At 45.8% G+C, this 17,182-nt stretch overlaps 1 protein-coding gene across 1 annotated transcript in view; it reads right to left on the bottom strand.

The window, feature by feature from the left end:
* LOC123345840 (early activation antigen CD69-like) overlaps nt 1-16,962 on the bottom strand; it is a 35,760-nt gene extending 18,798 nt beyond the window's left edge. The window contains exon 1 of the mRNA XM_044982899.1: nt 16,929-16,962. Coding sequence (XP_044838834.1) covers nt 16,929-16,962 — 34 coding nt within the window. The remainder of the gene's footprint in view (nt 1-16,928) is intronic.
* Between the last annotated feature and the right edge of the window lie 220 nt (nt 16,963-17,182).

The following is a 17,182-nucleotide window of genomic DNA, read 5'->3' as shown; positions in this document are numbered from 1 at the left end:
ATGGACAATCCACCTTGTCCCTGGGGAAGCTGCTCCAATGGTTAATCACCCGCCCTGTGAAAACACAGGGCCTTATTTCCTGTTTGAATTTATCCCGCTGCATCGTCCAGCTGCTGAATCTCATTCAGCCTTTGTCTGCGAGAATAAAGAGCCGTCTGCTCTCAGAACCTTCTCCTCCTGTAGAGACTTATAGACCAACACCTCCCATGCGCTGGGTCAGCGCCCCAACCCTGGCACCCCCGCCTCCTCCAATGATTTAGTAAATGGTGCCTAAGTCCCCTGGAGAATCTAGCCCCCAATTTTATTGTTTGGCCTGTGTTTTGTGTGGTACACAATACAGTCAGATAACTGCCCCAAGCTCTAGTCTTTAGTCTTGCACTGTAAGGCAGGTTTTCCCAGCCTCGGGTCATTCTTCTTGTTCTGCTCCATGAATGCATTTCATTGTGATTTGTGTTTACACCCACTATATAATAGCTAGTTATTAGCCCTGTAATAATGGTGCGCTGTCACGCTAGTGACGCATGACAAACAAATGCCACAGCTGCCCATTAATGCACTGATTGGCCATAGCAGCCTTCCTGGCAATGACCCATATCTGGGGTATTGTTTAAGAGTTGCCAGAGATTGACAATGTTCCCCATTCAATTATGAGAAAGCCAGAGCCAGTCAGGCTGCAGTCTTATCTCTGCATGAGCGTACGGGGTCTGATTTACACCAGTGCGTGGTCATTTACACCAGTGCAAAATGTTTCCAAATCCCAGTGCCGGATAGTCACCTTGGACTAGTGTCAATGACTGCACATGGGGCAGGGCTCTGGGGAATTGGGCCAATAGCCTTCGACTGGGTGGAGAGGACAAATTTATGTGACAACACATCCTGGCCATCTCTAGGAATGGAAGGACTAAGAACTCTGTGAGTTCATTTCCTGGAATGGAGACTCTGTTGTTTATACAAATCCCAGAGCAGCATGTTAATAAGTGAATCCCTCCTGGTCCACATTCAGGGCCGGGTCTAGGTTTTTTGCCATCCCAAGCAAAAAAATGTTTGGCTGCCCCCCACCCCAGCCCTGGGCTCTTCCCCTCTCCACCTGGACCCCCTGCCACCCCAGCTCTGCCCTCCCCCTGCACCCTCCTGCCGCCCCAGCCCTGGGATCTCCCCCCTCCCCAACTGCACCCTCCTGCTACGCCAGCCTTGGGTCACTGGTAACTCGCTCCCAGGGCAGGTTATTCATCAGGAATTTTGGATGTGCACAAAACACAGACAGGATTGGTTCCCATATGGTTACAGAGCTGCAGTAAAGTGGAACCATTTTCAGCTTGTGTGATTGGAGGATATCTGGATGCATATTATAAGACTGTCCTCCATAAGTTGGGGTGCCTTTATTATTCTTTTGTTCCACTCTTTGTTTCTATGGGGAATTTGCCAATGCAGTATCACTGTCTTCCTTTTAAACAAATAAAACTAAAAAAAAGGCAATGGCTGTGGAAAATAGCAATTCCAGTCCTAGTTAGCCCTGGAAAGCATTTCTTGCTCAATTTTATCCTACGTTTTCTACAGCAAGTTACAGTGGATCAGTATATTTGATTTGGGAGAAATGAAGTAACAGCTGCCCAAATTGAGCTTGAGCACTCCTGAATTTTGAAGTGTTCAAATCTGGAAGGCAGGTGCTAGATTCCCTTTCTGAATATTAACTAAATCTGGAAATGAAAAGTCAATTTCTGCTTCCATGGCTCAGAAGTGGAAAACCTCCTATGTGCTTGGTGCTATATCTAAAGCTGCCCAGGTCCTCTAGCAGAGCCTCCCCTCCCTTACTTTTCATTTTAAACTCTAGTGGGAGCCACGTACCTCCCTTGCTAGGCTTCAGGTAGAGAGGGGCACTGTCCACCCAATTCCTTCTTTGGGGGCTGCAAGGTGAGGTCACAGCAGTATCCCTAATCCAATCTGGGGAAGTTTTCTGAAGGGGATATCTGGGACAAAACCTTCTACTCCTTGGCCACACTTGTTCCCCATTCACAGTGCCACCCTACTCTAGCAGTGAGCTCTCCATTCACAGCAAGCTGCAGCATGAGGTTTCAGCTACCATACTCCCTCCCCATCCCTTTCCAGTGGGTAGTGGCCAAGGGAATGCTGGGAAATGTAGTTCTTTCCCTGCTCCAGGGCTGGCTCTATAGGCAGGGAGCTAACCAAGGAACTACAGCTCCCAGAGCCCCCTGTTGGTTCTCAGCTCCCAGGCTGGATCCCTGCCGCCCCTGCAAATGTGCCACCCCAAGCACGTGCTTGCTTTGCTGGTGCCTTGAGCCGACCCTGTCTACTTTAAACAGCCAAAGATTTCTTGGTCTGTCTGTGCCTCATGACCATAGTACCTGAGCACCTCACCATCATGAATGTATTTATACTCACAAACACTCCTGTGAGGATTGGCTGCTACAGATAGATGAAATATTTTGGTCAAAAATTTTGGGTCTCACTGAAACCTTTCATGTGACTGGTTAGAAATTTTCAGTTGCTTTATAACTGTAAGTCAGGCTGCTCTGACTTACATTCAGAGCCTGCACAGCTCCATATACAGGGAGCACAAAGGTGGCTTAAAGCTTGTCTGTTCCGGCTTCAAGAGCAGAGGGTGCGAGTGAGAACCAGGCCCACCAGGAGTTTCTCGTACAGTAATGGGCAGGGCAGGAGCTGTTCAGCAGGTATTTATATCGCTGGGGGACAGGAAACTGTGGGAAGTGATGGTTAGTGCGGAGGTCTGGTTACACTATATCCCTGCAAAGCAGCTGCTGCTGTTCCCTGTCCATGTAATTAAAAGCCTCTCAGCAGAGAACTGGCTTGTATATGTTGCTGGGAATGGATGCATCTGTCTATGTTACTCAGGCCTGTTATTCTGAATGTTTACATTGCCCAGGGCAGGAAAAGCTTCCGAGACACTACGGGGCCATCTACACAGCAAAAAAACCCTCAGCAGCGAGTCTCAGAGCTTGGCTCAATTGACCTGGGCTCACCGGCTTCGCGTTGCGGGGTACAAAGAGCAGTGTAGATGTTCAGGCCCAGGCTGGAGCCCGGGGTCCAAGACCCACCCTCCTCGCTGGGTTTCAGACCCAGACATGAGCCCGGCCGTGTGAGCCCAGGTCATTTGTCTTAGGGGGGAGGGCACGTTGCTATGTGGACGTTCCCTAAGTCAGAGCCTGACAAGCAGAGACATGTATGGAGAATAGGCTGCATTGCCAGCCGTGCTGAGGGCCGTATCCCATCTCACACCAAGAGCAGAGCAATTTGGGCTCTGATCTACAGTCACTCGCCTTCTGCCCTCGTTGCTGTGGGGACCCCGCACACTCTGGCTGGGCACGAAGCTGCAGGCCCAGCCCATGGCAGGGCAGGAGGGATTGAAAATGCAAAGGGTCAGTGCACAGGGGCCTGCTCTGGCGCTGGGCTGGCCTGGCCCCCATTGGTCTGGGCTGAGGGGAGGGGACAGGAGGCCCTGGACTCAGAGGCTGGGATCAATTCCTGACGGCTGCTGTGAGCTCCCCAGTGACTGGGGTCAAACCCACTTCATCTCTGTACCTCAGTTCCCCCATCTGTAGCATGGGGATAATAATCTCATGAGGTGGGTCATAAAAATATGTCCACCTGCCAAATGGGATTAATAACCCTTCCTTTGTCTGGTCGATTGATATAGTAAACTCTTCAGGCCAGGGACTGGCTCTCACTGTGTCTGGGCACCGCCTGGAACAATGGGGCCCTGATCTCCTGTAGGACCTACTACAATACAAATAACAACAGTGGAATTGGTCTTTCCCATTAGAGGGCAGGTTTCCACGTGTCACAAGGCAGGATTTTCTGCCAGCAGCAGGTTAGTGCGGCTGGGTGTCTGTCCTCACCTGGACTGATGCTCTGCAGACACACGGCAGCTGTTAACTCTTGGTCTTTGGTAAAGCCGGGCTTGGCCTCTGCTAACTCTGCTCCTGCTGCAGGAAGAGCAGCACTCGCCGGCCTGCAGGTCACTGCCAGCCCCACAGGCTGGGGGATGGCGTAGCAAGAGTTTTGTCTGCCCCCTCGCACCCAGCTCCAGCTCAGCCCATGGCTGCACCTCTAGAGAGTCCAGTGGCCCATGTCTCAGGGTAGCTGGGGGTGGGTGTTTGCACAGCTCTGTTCTAGCCTGGCTGCACCTCGATGCACCGAATGGGTTTAAACAGTTAAGTTGTATCCATCACTCGTGCATGAAAATTGTGGGAGCCCAACAGAGCCGCCGGGGAGGGGCAAGTGGGGCAATTTGCCCTGGGCCCTGCAGAGGCCACCAAGAGACTATAGTATTCTATAGTATAGCTGTAGTAAGTGCAGGACCTGATAAAGGCCTGGTATGAGGCCTGAGGCCTGAACTAAAGTAATGGTCAAGACTTTGCTAACATAAAGCAAAGTTAAGCTGTGAGCTGAAGGCCAGCTCAGTTCACAGAAGCTGGCAGGAAAAGGGCTGATGCTGCATAAACATATATTCACCTAGCATACCGAAGTATAAACACAGCACTAGAATACACTATACTGAAACATTTCATAGATAATAAAAGGACAGGCCGACCCATCCCAATGACAGGGGCAAAAGGGTAAAATGATGGATAGAGTTGTTTTGATCGAACCAACATGTACAAGGTAAAAGGCGGCACCTTAATACGTAGGAAGGCCTCCTTAGTCGCTTCTTTTCCAAGCTGAAAAGTCTTAGTCTTATTAATCTCTCCTCATACAGAAACTATTCCATATCCTTAATAATTTTTGTTGCCCTTGTCTGAACCTTTTCCAATTCCAATAGATCTTTTTTGAGATGGGGCAACCACATCTGCATGCAGTATTCAAGGTGCGGGCGTACCATGGATTTATATAGACTTGAGCAATATGATATTTTCTGTCTTATTATCTATCCCCTTCTTGATGATTCCCAACATTCGGTTTGCTTTTGTGACTGCCGCTGCACATTGAGTGTATGTTTTCAGAAAACTATCCACAATGACTCCAAGATCTCTTTGTTGAGTGCTAACAGCTAATTTAGACCTTATCACTGTATCTGTCTAGTTAGGATTATGCTTTCCAGTGTGCATTACTTTGCATTCATCAACATTAAATTTCATCTGCCATTTTGTTGCCCAGTCACCCAGTTTTGTGAGATCCCTTTGTAGCTCTTCACAGTCTGCCTGGGACTTAACTATCTTGAGTAGTTTTGTATCATCTGCAAATTTTGCCACCTCACTGTTTACTCCTTTTTCCAGATCATTATGAATATGTTAGATAGGACTGGGCCCAGTACAGATCCCTGGGGGACACCACTATTTACCTCTCTCCATTCTGAAAACTGACCATTTATTCCTGCCTTTTCTTTCCTATCTTTTAACCAGTTACTGATCCATGACAGAACCTTTCTTCTTATCCCATGACAGCTTACTTTGCTTAAGAGCCTTTGGTGAGTGACCTTGTCAAAGGTTTTCTGAAAATCAGGATGTTTCAGCTTCAAGGAAGCTACAGCAAATTCACACCAGCTGGGCACCTGGCGCCATTGATTCCAGTGGAGTCATGGCCAGTTTACATCAGATGGGATTTGGCCCATAATTCTTTCAGAGCAGGGACATGCAAACCTGGTTCTATATTTACCCTTGTGGTGGTGTCTAGCCAAATTGTCTGGACAAAGAACACAAAACCTTTTGGGAGATTATTGTTCTTTAAAAAAAACTAGGCAATTCCCTACAAAAAACTCTGCAGAGTGAACATTAAGAGGGCAAAGTGAGGCACTAGAAGTCAGGAAATGCTAATGTTACGCTCATCCAGGCAACCTTAACTCTGCCCCTTTGGGCACCTGCGTTACAATGCGACTTTAACTCCATCAGCACATGCTGGTCTTTCTGACGGGCTCGCTCAGAGCAAGGGAGTCACTAGCCCTAATATGGCCACACAAAGGAATTGTGAGTAAGGAGTCCCACACTATGTTAGGGGTCCACAGACTGTGGCTCCAGGTGTGGGGGCGAGGGGGGGGGAGTAGGAGTTTCATGCTTCACACTTCTCTAGCTTTTCTTAGACAGAAAATATCGTAATGCCTGTATATAAATCCCTTGTACGCCCACATCTTGAATACTGCATGCAAGTCTGGTTACTCCAGATTAAAAAAGATCTATTGGAATTGGAAAAGGTTCAGAAAAGGGCAACAAAAATGATTAGGGGTATGGAACAGCTTCCATATGAGGAGAGCTTAAAAAGACTTGGACTTTTCATCTTGGAAAAGAGACGACTAACGGGGGATATGATTGAGGTCTATAAAATCATAACTGATGTAGAGAAAGTAAATGAGGAAGTCTTATTTACTCCTTCTCCTAACACATGAACTAGGGGTCACGAAATGAAATTAATAGGCAGTAGGTTTAAAACAAAAAAAGGGAAGTATTTTTTCACACAACGCCCAGTTAACCTGTGGAACTCCTTGCCAGAGGATGTTGTGAAAGCCAAGACTATAACAGGGTTCAAAAAAGAATGAGATAAATTCATGGAGGATGGGTCCATCAACAGCTATTAACCAGGATGGGCAGGGATGGTGTCCCTAGCCTCTGCCAGAAGCTGGGAATGGGCAACAGGGGATGGATCACTTGATGATTCCCTGTTCTGTTCACTCCCTCTGAGGCACCTGACATTGGCCCATTGGAAGACAGGATACTGGGCTAGATGGAACTTTAGTCTGACCCAGTATCATAGAATCATAGAATATCAGGGTTGGAAGGGGCCTCAGGAGGTCATCTAGTCCAACCCCCTGCTCAAAGCAGGACCAATTCCCAACTAAATCATCCCAGCCAGGGCTTTCTCAAGCCTGAACTTAAAAACTTCTAAGGAAGGAGATTCCACCACCTCCCTAGGGAACCCATTCTAGTGCTTCACCACCCTCCTAGTAAAAAAGGTTTTCCTAATATCCAACCTAAACCTCCCCCTCTGCAACTTGAGACCATTGCTCCTTGTTCTGTCATCTGGTACCACTGAGAACAGTCTAGATCCATCCTCTTTGGAACCCGTTTTCAGGTACTTGAAAGCAGCTATCAAATCCCCCCTCATTCTTCTCTTCTGCAGACTAAACAATCCCAGTTCCCTCAGCCTCTCCTCATAAGTCATGTGCTCCAGCTCCCTAATCATTTTTGTTGCCTTCCGCTGGACTCTTTCCAATTTTTCCACATCCTTCTTGTAGTGTGGGGCCCCAAACTGGACACAGTACTCCAGATGAGGCCTCACCAATGTCGAATAGAGGGGAACGATCACGTCCCTCTATCTGCTGGCAATGCCCCTACTTATACGGCCCAAAATGTCATTAGCCTTCTTGGCAACAAGGGCACACTGTCAACTCATACCAGCTTCTCGTCCACTGTAACCCCTAGTCCTTTTCTGCAGAACTGCTGCCTAGCCATTCGGTCCCTAGTCTGTAGCAGTGCATGGGATTCTTCCATCCTAAGTGCAGGACTCTGCGCTTGTCCTTGTTGAACCACATCAGGTTTCTTTTGGCCCAATCCTCCAATTTGTCTACGGCCGTCTGTAGCCTATCCCTACCCTCAGGGGCAGCTCCAGACCCCGGCACGCCAAGCGCGTGCTTGGGGCGGCAAGCCACAGGGGGCACTCTGCCAGTCGCTGCAAGGGTGGCAGGCAGGCTGCCTTCAGCAGCTTGCCTGCAGAGGATCCGCTGGTCCTGCGGCTTTGGTGGACCTCCCGCAGGCATGCCTGCGGAGGGTCCGCTGGTCTCGCGGCTTTGGCGGACCTCCTGCAGGTCCGCCGAAGCTGCGGGACCAGCGGACCCTCCGCAGGCAAGCCGCTGAAGGCAGCCTGCCTGCCATGCTTGGGGTGGCAAAATTCCTAGAGCCACCCCTGCCTACCCTCCAGCGTATCTACCACTCCTCTCAGTTTAGTGTCATCTGCAAACTTGCTGAGGGTGCAGTCCACGCCATCATCTAGATCGTTAATGAAGATATTGAAAAAATTGGCCCAAGGACCAACCCTTGGGGCACCCCGCTTGAAACTGGCTGCCAACTAGACATGGAGCCATTGATCACTACCTGTTGAGCCCGACCATCCACCCAGCTTTCTATCCACCTTACAGTCCTTTCATCCAGCCCATACTTCTTTAACTTGCTGGCAAGAATACTGTGGGAGACCGTATCAAAAGCTTTGCTAAAGCTTTCCCCTCATCCACATAGCCAGTTATCTCATCATAGAAGGCAGTTAGGTTAGTCAGGCATGACTTGCCCTTTGTGAATCCGTGCTGATTGTTCCTGATCACTTTCCTCTCCTCTAAGTGCTTCAGAATTGATTCCTTGAGGACCTGCTCCATGATTTTTCCAGGGACTGAGGTGAGGCTGACTGGCCTGTAGTTCCCCGGATTTTCCGCCTTCCCTTTTTTAAAGATGGGCACTACCGTAGCCTTTTTCCAGTCATCCAGGACCTCCCGTGATTGCCATGAGTTTTCGAAGATAATGGCCAATGGCTCTGCAATCACATCCGCCAACTCCTTTAGCACCCTCGGATGCAGTGCATCCGGCCCCATGGACTTGTGCTCGTCCAGCTTTTCTAAATAGTCTTGATTCCCGAACCACTTCTTTCTCCACAGAGGGTTGGTCACCTTCTCCCCATACTGTGCTGCCCAGTGCAGCAGTCTGGGAGCTGACCTTGTTCGTGAAGACAGAGGCAAAAAAATCATTGAGTACATTAGCTTTTTCCACATCCTCTGTCACTAGGTTGCCTCCCTCATTCAGTAAGGGGCCCACACTTTCCTTGACTTTCTTCTTGTTGCTAACATACCTGAAGAAACCCTTCTTGTTACTCTTAACATCTCTTGCTAGCTGCAACTCCAAGTGTGATTTGGCTTTCCTAATTTCACTCCTGCATGCCTGAGCAATATTTTTATACTCCTCCCTGGTCATTTGTCCAATCTTCCACTTCTTGCGAGCTTCTTTTTTGCGTTTAAGGTCAGCAAGGATTTCACTGTTAAGCCAAGCTGGTCACCTGCCATATTTACTATTTTTCCTACACATCAGGATGGTTTGTTCCTGCGCCCTCAATAAGGATTCTTTAAAATACAGTATGTCAGTTCTTATGTTCTTATGTGTATTTGGGCAAGGAGGGACAAGAAGTGGGTGGAGCCTCAACTCCCCCAGGGCCTAATCTGCACCCACTGACCACTGGCTTCAGGGGGCTTTGAATCAGCCCCCCAGTGCACTGTGCAGCAGCGCTGGCTGGGTGCATGGAGGGGCGGTTGGCTACATCTAGGGGTGCAGTGAGTGATTAGCCGTCCTCCCCCGGGGCAGTGAGGGGCTCTGGGGGGATCTCTGAGGCACGGCGTTGCCTGTAGGCTCCCTGCTGAAGCTGCGCTCTGTGTGCCGCTCCTGACTCAGTGCTGGGACTGGGTGCCTCAATCCGGCCCTGACGGTGCGGGCTGGTGAGTGCCCCGCGAATGAGCCCTGGGGGTCCCTACCTCACTCTGGGCCTCAGTCTCCTCACACGTACGGCCCTGATCCTGCAAAGGCTTCCCCCGTATGCTTCACTTTGTGTGTTGTCTGTCGTCCCATCACAGGGCTCAAAGCTCAGCACAGGCACCCGGCCTGGCAGGATCGGGGCCTCAGAGTCAAACTCCACTGTCCGGTTTCACAGAAGTGGGGCTGGGAGCGAGAGGAATTAAACATGGGGTTGTCAAAGTTAGACTCAGGACTCACAGTTTGTCAGACCACTCTGTTTTATTAGCACAGCGCTTCTGCTAATAACACCCAGATAATGTGAGCCCCCATGCAAGACACAAACTATCTTATTTATACAGATAAAAGGATGAGAACTTAACAAGATAACAAAGGGAGCAGAATCAGATAAGTTTACCTGGGTTAGGCATGCATATTTTATTCCCTTACTAACTACTACCCATCTTCTGTTAATGTTTTGCCATTAGCACCATTGTTTATGCCTAATGTTTCTTTTCCTGGCACCTGTATTTCAACATTTCTTAAGGTACATACAACATTTCTTTAATCCATTCTTATTTTTACAATATAATTTATTCTACTTTCACAATCCCTCCTTTTGGTCAAGCTTACGCCATGACCAAAATTTTATTGGGTTTTACATATTAACCGTTTTTTAATCTCTTTGTTCATTAGCAATATTTAAAATTATTGTATTAGCACTCTGTTCTGGGGCAGTTACCTGAGTAGCATGCCTTACACAATTTTGGGTACAACAGGAGACTAACTGAAAACATACAAAAATTATTAGGATTTCAAACAGGATAGTTAGGGCTTCCTGAAACAACCAGTTTCCTATACCACAGAATACTTAGCCACTTCCATAAAGAACTTGGCTTTTTATGGGGAATATATGCGATTTGTTCTAAGTGGCTAGCGTGATCTATTACCTTATTGGTATCGTCAGGTATAAACACACAACATTGTTTTTTTTTAATGAGAGCACAGGTCCCTCCTTTGGCCGCCAGCACTATGTACAATGCCTGACGTTTTTGGAGGGCCACCTGTCGGACCGCCCCTGTTTCTTTGGCCAGGGCTCTTAAAACTTTCTCCAGTTTTATTTGCCATTATTTTAACTACTTCTTTTAACCTCAGGAGCCTTTTTGCCCGGTGTATTACTCCCCCAAGTGGGTTAAAGGAACTGCCAATAGTCTCTTCCCAGGTGTCATTACTGTTCCATATTGTATTAAACGGACGAGGTCCTCCAGTGAGGTCTGGGGAATTGAGTGGGATAGCCAGGACAGGAACATCAGTTTGACAGTGGGCTGGGATGTGGCTGCAGACCCAGCATTTAGAAATATTAAGGGTCTGAGCTATCCACACTTGCTGCTGGATAAAAGAATTGTCATTGTGGACTCCCCTGACCTTCAGACACCAACAGCCGAGGAACAGGCACCACATGTTGGAGGCAGGGCCCTTCTGGTTCTGACAACCTCAACTGAGGGAACTGTAGTCACAGTTTTATGTCCACCAGGCAGCAGGCGCTAGGCTCACTACTGCTTTTTCTTGGGCCTTGCTTTAGGTAGTCGTCTGCTTCTGGCAACCCTTACGAGAACGTAGATTGTAAGGTATTGCAGGCTGTTCCTCTACGTCATCTTCTGGAGTCAAAATTGACTCTGCGTGGTCCTGAGGTGATGATTGGTTCGCTGGGGTGGTGCATTCTTACATGGCAAAGCATGTATTCATGCTGCGGATGCCAGACAGTTTAACAGCAGTTTGGGTAGTAAGCAGTGCCTGATGATTCTTTGATACTCTTTGTCTTTTTGCTTCTTTTCTTGACTCTGGCTATAACAATGGCCTTCACACCTTATCTTTTCCTGATGCATTCATTCCTCATTCACACAAACAGATTGAGAATACAAACAGTAGTATTTTATATTGAGCAAAAAGGCATTGCAAATTAAACCTTGCTAAGTTTTACAATTAACCAAGACAATTTACATTGAGACCCAGGCCTTCAATGTTTCTCTAATTTACTTAACATAGACACAATAGAGAATCCTGTCTCTTACTACCTAAATCTTAAAACAAAGAGTTAGAGAGGGCCCAATTTGTAATGCATATGGGAAAACAGAATCTTATAGTCCCAGAGGGTCATTTCTTTCTGCTATTCAAAAAAGGGTGGCTGGTAGGATGAAATCAAATTATACATTATAAAGTCCAGCTCCTACATATCATTATAAAGTCCAGCTTCTACATATCCCCCTTTTGACACTAAGATTATCAATCGCCAGTGTCACTTCTTATGTAGTAAAATACTGGGAGGTGATTTGGGCCTGTGGCTTTAGCTGTGCATACATTTGTTTTATTTACCAGCATATTTTAAACATTTTAATTAAACACATACAATTTAAAACCAAAAACAATTAGGGGTAGTAACATTAGTATGCCAGTAGTTGTGGGAGACCATCCAGATAATATGAATGGTTCTGTTTCCCACATTGTTTTGTTACCTTTTTAAACAGATAATGGGTAACTGTTTGCCATTTAATGCCAAGACTGATAGAGAACTCAGCTAAATCAGTGCTTACAGTAAGCTGAGACTTTTTGGTTGTGGCAAATAGGAAATGTGATTATTGGTAAACACAGTACTTACATTACATGTACATTTGTCTACTGGTGGGTTGCTAACACTTTTATTCTTTTAAAACACTTCTTTCCAAGAATTAACACACACATTGCCCGTTATACAATACTTTGGCCTAATTATTAATTTTATCCCACATACAGGATCCTAGTGAGATGTCTTTACTACAGGGCTTTGGAGCAACAGGCATGGATAAGCATACCCACTTTTGAGGAGTTCACTTGGTACAACCTCTAGTGTCCAATAGTTTCCCTTCCTCCCCAGCCCACTGGCTTGAGGTTTGAGGTAGCCAGAAGGATCCCAGGTGCAATCTGTGGAGTGGGCTAACTTTTCATTTTTTTTGCTTCCAGAGCCTGTTGGTGTGCAATTTTAACAACAATTTCTTCACTTAACAAATTTTGTCTTACCGTACTGGAGACATACTGCATCCAGTTATATTGATAGGTATTAAACAATAATCTTTTCCTTTGATTTAACAGATGCATCAAAACCTTAATATTTTCTGATATTACCCAAAACATCTTATGTTCTAAATATCTGCATTTTAGTACATTTCATAGCTATTGCAGTATGTTTTTTTTTTTAACTTATTTGTTTTTGTAATAGGTTGTTCTGTAGCTGGTATTAGCTTTTTCTGATTTTCTGAAAGACAAAAATAACATTTTTCTACCCCTTTCAGGGTGGCATTGATTGTTGCTTAAAATATTCCTTTCTTTTACAAATACCCTTTCTGATTGCAGGCAAAACAGAGGAATTACCCCCATATTTTCCTGAGGTTTTTTTTTGTTCTATAGGCAGGCCAGGTTTTAATGGGTTCTACTTTTTAAGAGTTATGGGGAAATTATTCCACTGTTGAGGTATACCACCTCATGAATTTAATAACTAAAGTTTTTCTTCTTATATAGCAGACCAAGTTTGTAATGTTTTTCCTGCTGTGTTAAGCTTTAAGTTTATTCACAGGTAATAGCTGAGAAGCATTATTACCATATTACCTTCAAGGTTTTTTTCAAAAATCATACACACTATACGTTGTTACAGGGGTACTTACTAACATTAAATTTATTTCAATGTTTAATATTAACAATAACATTTAGCATCAAATCTCTTAAAGGGATCTTGTTATACCATGTCTTTTATTTAGGCAATTTCTTTTGTGCTGGCAGTTTTTACCTTCCTTTATCAGTTAGGTAATTTGCATTAACACAGGCTTGGCTTGTGGATTCAAAGCCATTAGCAGAGCTCAGAGACTTTGTCTTAAAAGGGACACAATTAACTTCCACCAGAGTTTTAATTTCTTTCCACTTTCAACTCCTGCTTACAAAACACACAGAGATCTGAAAAAGAAAACAGTCTATTGCGGCTCTTTTTGGAGCCCTAATAGGATTTTAATTCAGTAGCATATTTCATTTGTATTTCTTTTACCCCTTTTTACAATATACACTGCACATGTCCTAGGGAAAAAGCACATTCCTTCTATATTACAACTTTTTTTTTTTAACATTAGCCATATCAATTTTTACATACGATGTAACTGTTTCTTTTTTCTTACAGAGTTTTCATGTACCCTTATCAAAAGTGACAGTCTGATTACACAGAGCCATTTTAAGGCTCAGTGTTTTTAACATTGCTTCTTTTTGTTTTGTGCACCTCACCTCTGCTGTTGCTTCAGAGGGGCACTGTTAAAATATTTTTTTTTAATTCTTTCACTACAGCTCTTATCTGCTATTGTTACCAAAAAAAACCAACAACCAACCAAACAAAAAGACTCCAGAATCTCTCCCTATTCTCCTGATTTTGACTGCCCTATTGCAGCCATGACTTGGTTTTTATTTAAAAAACATTTTACATTTTATAAAGAATCAAGTTACCCCTTAAGGGTTAAATGCTAAATCCCAAAGCCAAACAACACTAATTACCTGTGTCTTGCAAAAAGGTCTGTCAGTTTTGCAACTTTGAATTAAGAGTCAAATGAATTTTTAGTGGCATTAAAAACAAAAACAAAACTAATTTATCTTACACCTACAAAACAGGAGTTTTACAAACCAGATGTGCTGGTTTAGATTCTTAGAACTTTACATATTTTCACAGACAACTAGATACATACACATTTTCTTTTCTTTAACATTCCTTTGCTCTGCTTTGTTTTTACATAGCTCTATATATATTTGGATTATTTACAGGCATTCTTTTGGAAAAGGGCCCATTTTCCCTTCAGAATGGCTGCAAAGAAACCAAGAATTCTCTCTCTTTAACATGGTCCTTTTTAACATTTTCACAAAGTTTAACTGCTTAATTCTCTCCAGCCTTTGTAGAGTTAACTTTTCACTCTCTTTCCTTAAATCACTCGTTTATCTCCCAAAATAACACCTTTATCACCTCAGATTTCACCATTTTAAGTATTGTTCCAGGGGTTCATGCCTGCACTTACTGCTTTTCTTACTCCTTACACTATGCCCTTAGGGCTTCCAACCTGTTTTTCAGGTTTTTTTTTTTTTTATCTGTTGCTTGCCTGCTTTTCTGGGCCCGATCCTGCTTTTTGTCCTTTTTACAATGAGATGGGAGTATTAAGGGGGTTGGATCGATCCGGGGTGGGTTTTTTGAGAACGGGGTAAAGGGGAGCGCTCGGTCTGGTGGTGGGAGAGGAGGCTTTTAATAAAGCTTTTAACTTATTATTTGAATATTTGAGAGAGGTGAGTTTTTGATTTTGTCCAGCTACGATTTGCCTCTTCCCACCACTGAATGAAACACTTAACCTCTTCCCTAGCCAATTTAGTTTTAGGTTGGCCGAGTTTGTCCTTTAAGATGTCCACTCGGTCTTTGTTCCAAGATTTTAACAGTGGCCACTGAGTTTTGGGATCCCCCTGAGTTAGCCTAGACCATTTTTCCAGAAATTTACAGGAGTCCGGACCCTTCTTACAGGAGTCTGGACCCATCCTAAATACATAAAATGAGCCGGCGTTCGTTTAGGGAACTGTCCCTACTTAGACGTCTGGTTACCCATACAGGAGGACTTCACACACCAATCGCACAAGAAGGAAATTCGGGTTTGTCAGAGCAATGCCCAGTGCAACACACAAAAGGAGCCCACAGGTTACTGCCTCAATTGCCCTTGCTTTCACACCCAGGGATTTACCCAAAGTGTGGTGCGGCTGCAATTGTGCAGATTCCACTCACTCAGACCGCAGGGACAGGAACCCCTTGGTCGGCCGATCCCCGGACGGAGATGGCACCCAGACTCAAACACTCCACAGGAAGACGGATAGACACAGAGACAGGACAGTCCTCAGTCCGGACAAAACACAGAAATAATTACCTGACCAGATTCCTGATGTCAGATCCCGGGATCCCTACCAGAACAGAGTGGGAACCAACAGGTTCAATGGCGTAGACTTCACTGTGGTCGTGCACCTTTCCGTTCTGGTGGAGGACCGCTCGGGCCAAATGCCCAGGTGCCGGCTTCCACGGTCGTCCTACAAAAACAGTCAGGAATCACACAGCCCCAGTGAAGACGGTTGCCATCTCGGTGGAACCTCCAAATTGTCAAAGTTAGACTCAGGACTCACAGTTTGTCAGACCACTCTGTTTTATTAGCACAGCGCTCTGCTAATAACACCCAGATAATGTGAGCCCCATACAAGACACAAACTATCTTATTTATACAGATAAAAGGATGAGAACTTAACAAGATAACAAAGGGAGCAGAATCAGATAAGTTTACCTGGGTTAGGCATGCATATTTTATTCCCTTACTAACTACTACCCATCTTCTGTTAATGTTTTGCCATTAGCACCATTGTTTATGCCTAATGTTTCTTTTCCTGGCACCTGTATTTCAACATTTCTTATTTCTGCTTAAAGGTACATACAACATTTCTTTAATCCATTCTTATTTTTACAATATAATTTATTCTACTTTCACAGGGTTTATTTTTAAGAAGAAATTTCAAATATACGTGCTATGGAGTCATGAAGTTTCCACAAAGGAAATAAGATATATATTTATTTTTGTGCAATGTGTAGAAATGTGACCACTAGCCATAGTGATGTGGGTTCTGGCCCGACTGGTGTGAAATAAAAATATGAACAGGCCTTGACAAGCGACGGTTATAACAGGAGGTGGGGGTGGGAGGGATGGAAAGAAGACAGACACTCACTGAGTGTTGCACTAAGAATAGACACATGGGCTACAAGGGCTGGAACCAGGTTGCTGGGTCATTTCTTTTTGTATTATTTCTTTGTTTGCCATTTCTACCCTGTAACCCTGTTCCCAGTATACCCCACATCCACTGTCCCTCTCTCCCCCAATACCAGGGGCTCCATCTGCCCCCCATGCCAGAGGCTCTTTGTCACCCCCTACCTTCATTCCAGGGTCCTCCATTCTGCACCCTCAATTACTGGGGCTCTCTGTGCCCCCTGTTCCCTCTCTCCCAATGCCAGGGGCTTGGTGAACACCCTCATTTCCCCTCCCCCCACGCTGCCGTCTTCCCCATCCTTCTTCCTGCTGTCTCTGAGATGCATCACTGTCAGACTGTTAAAGTCTCTTGGGAGGCTCGGCAGAGAGAAGCAGGGGGGTTCAGCATGAAGGGGTCAATGGTGCCTTCAACCAGGTCTTTGATCAGTGGATGGTTGCAGAGCTGCTTGAAGCAGCGGCTGCGCTCAAAAGGTGGCAGAGACCCCGTGTGTCTTCATTTCCCCCCTGCCGACTTTATGATCCCCCTTCCCCCGTATCCAGGGGGCTCTGGCCAGTGATGCCAAGACCATCCCCTGACATTCTGGCAGCGATCGGCCGCAGCACTGGAAAGTGACTGTGTCACAGACAGACAGAGCAGTACCAGGGATCCAGCGGCTTTGCAAGCTCAGCGACATGTTTAGGTGGAGGATGGTGCAGCCACGCAGGGAGGGTTTTGGAGGGAAGATGATGGATGAGGGCAGGATTTGGTCACAGAGGTCATGGATTCAGAGCTCCATGACTCCCGCTTCAGCCCCCAGGGCTCGGGCAGTCAGCAAACACAGCTGGTGGCTACTCCCATCCGGGGTAACTGTTACCCCCCCCTCCCCTTGTGCCAGAGTTTTACCCTCTGCTGGG

This window comes from Mauremys mutica, chromosome 12, assembly GCF_020497125.1.
Source record: "Mauremys mutica isolate MM-2020 ecotype Southern chromosome 12, ASM2049712v1, whole genome shotgun sequence".
NCBI classification, from domain to species: domain Eukaryota; kingdom Metazoa; phylum Chordata; order Testudines; family Geoemydidae; genus Mauremys; species Mauremys mutica.
This window is presented reverse-complemented; position numbering and strand designations above follow the sequence as displayed.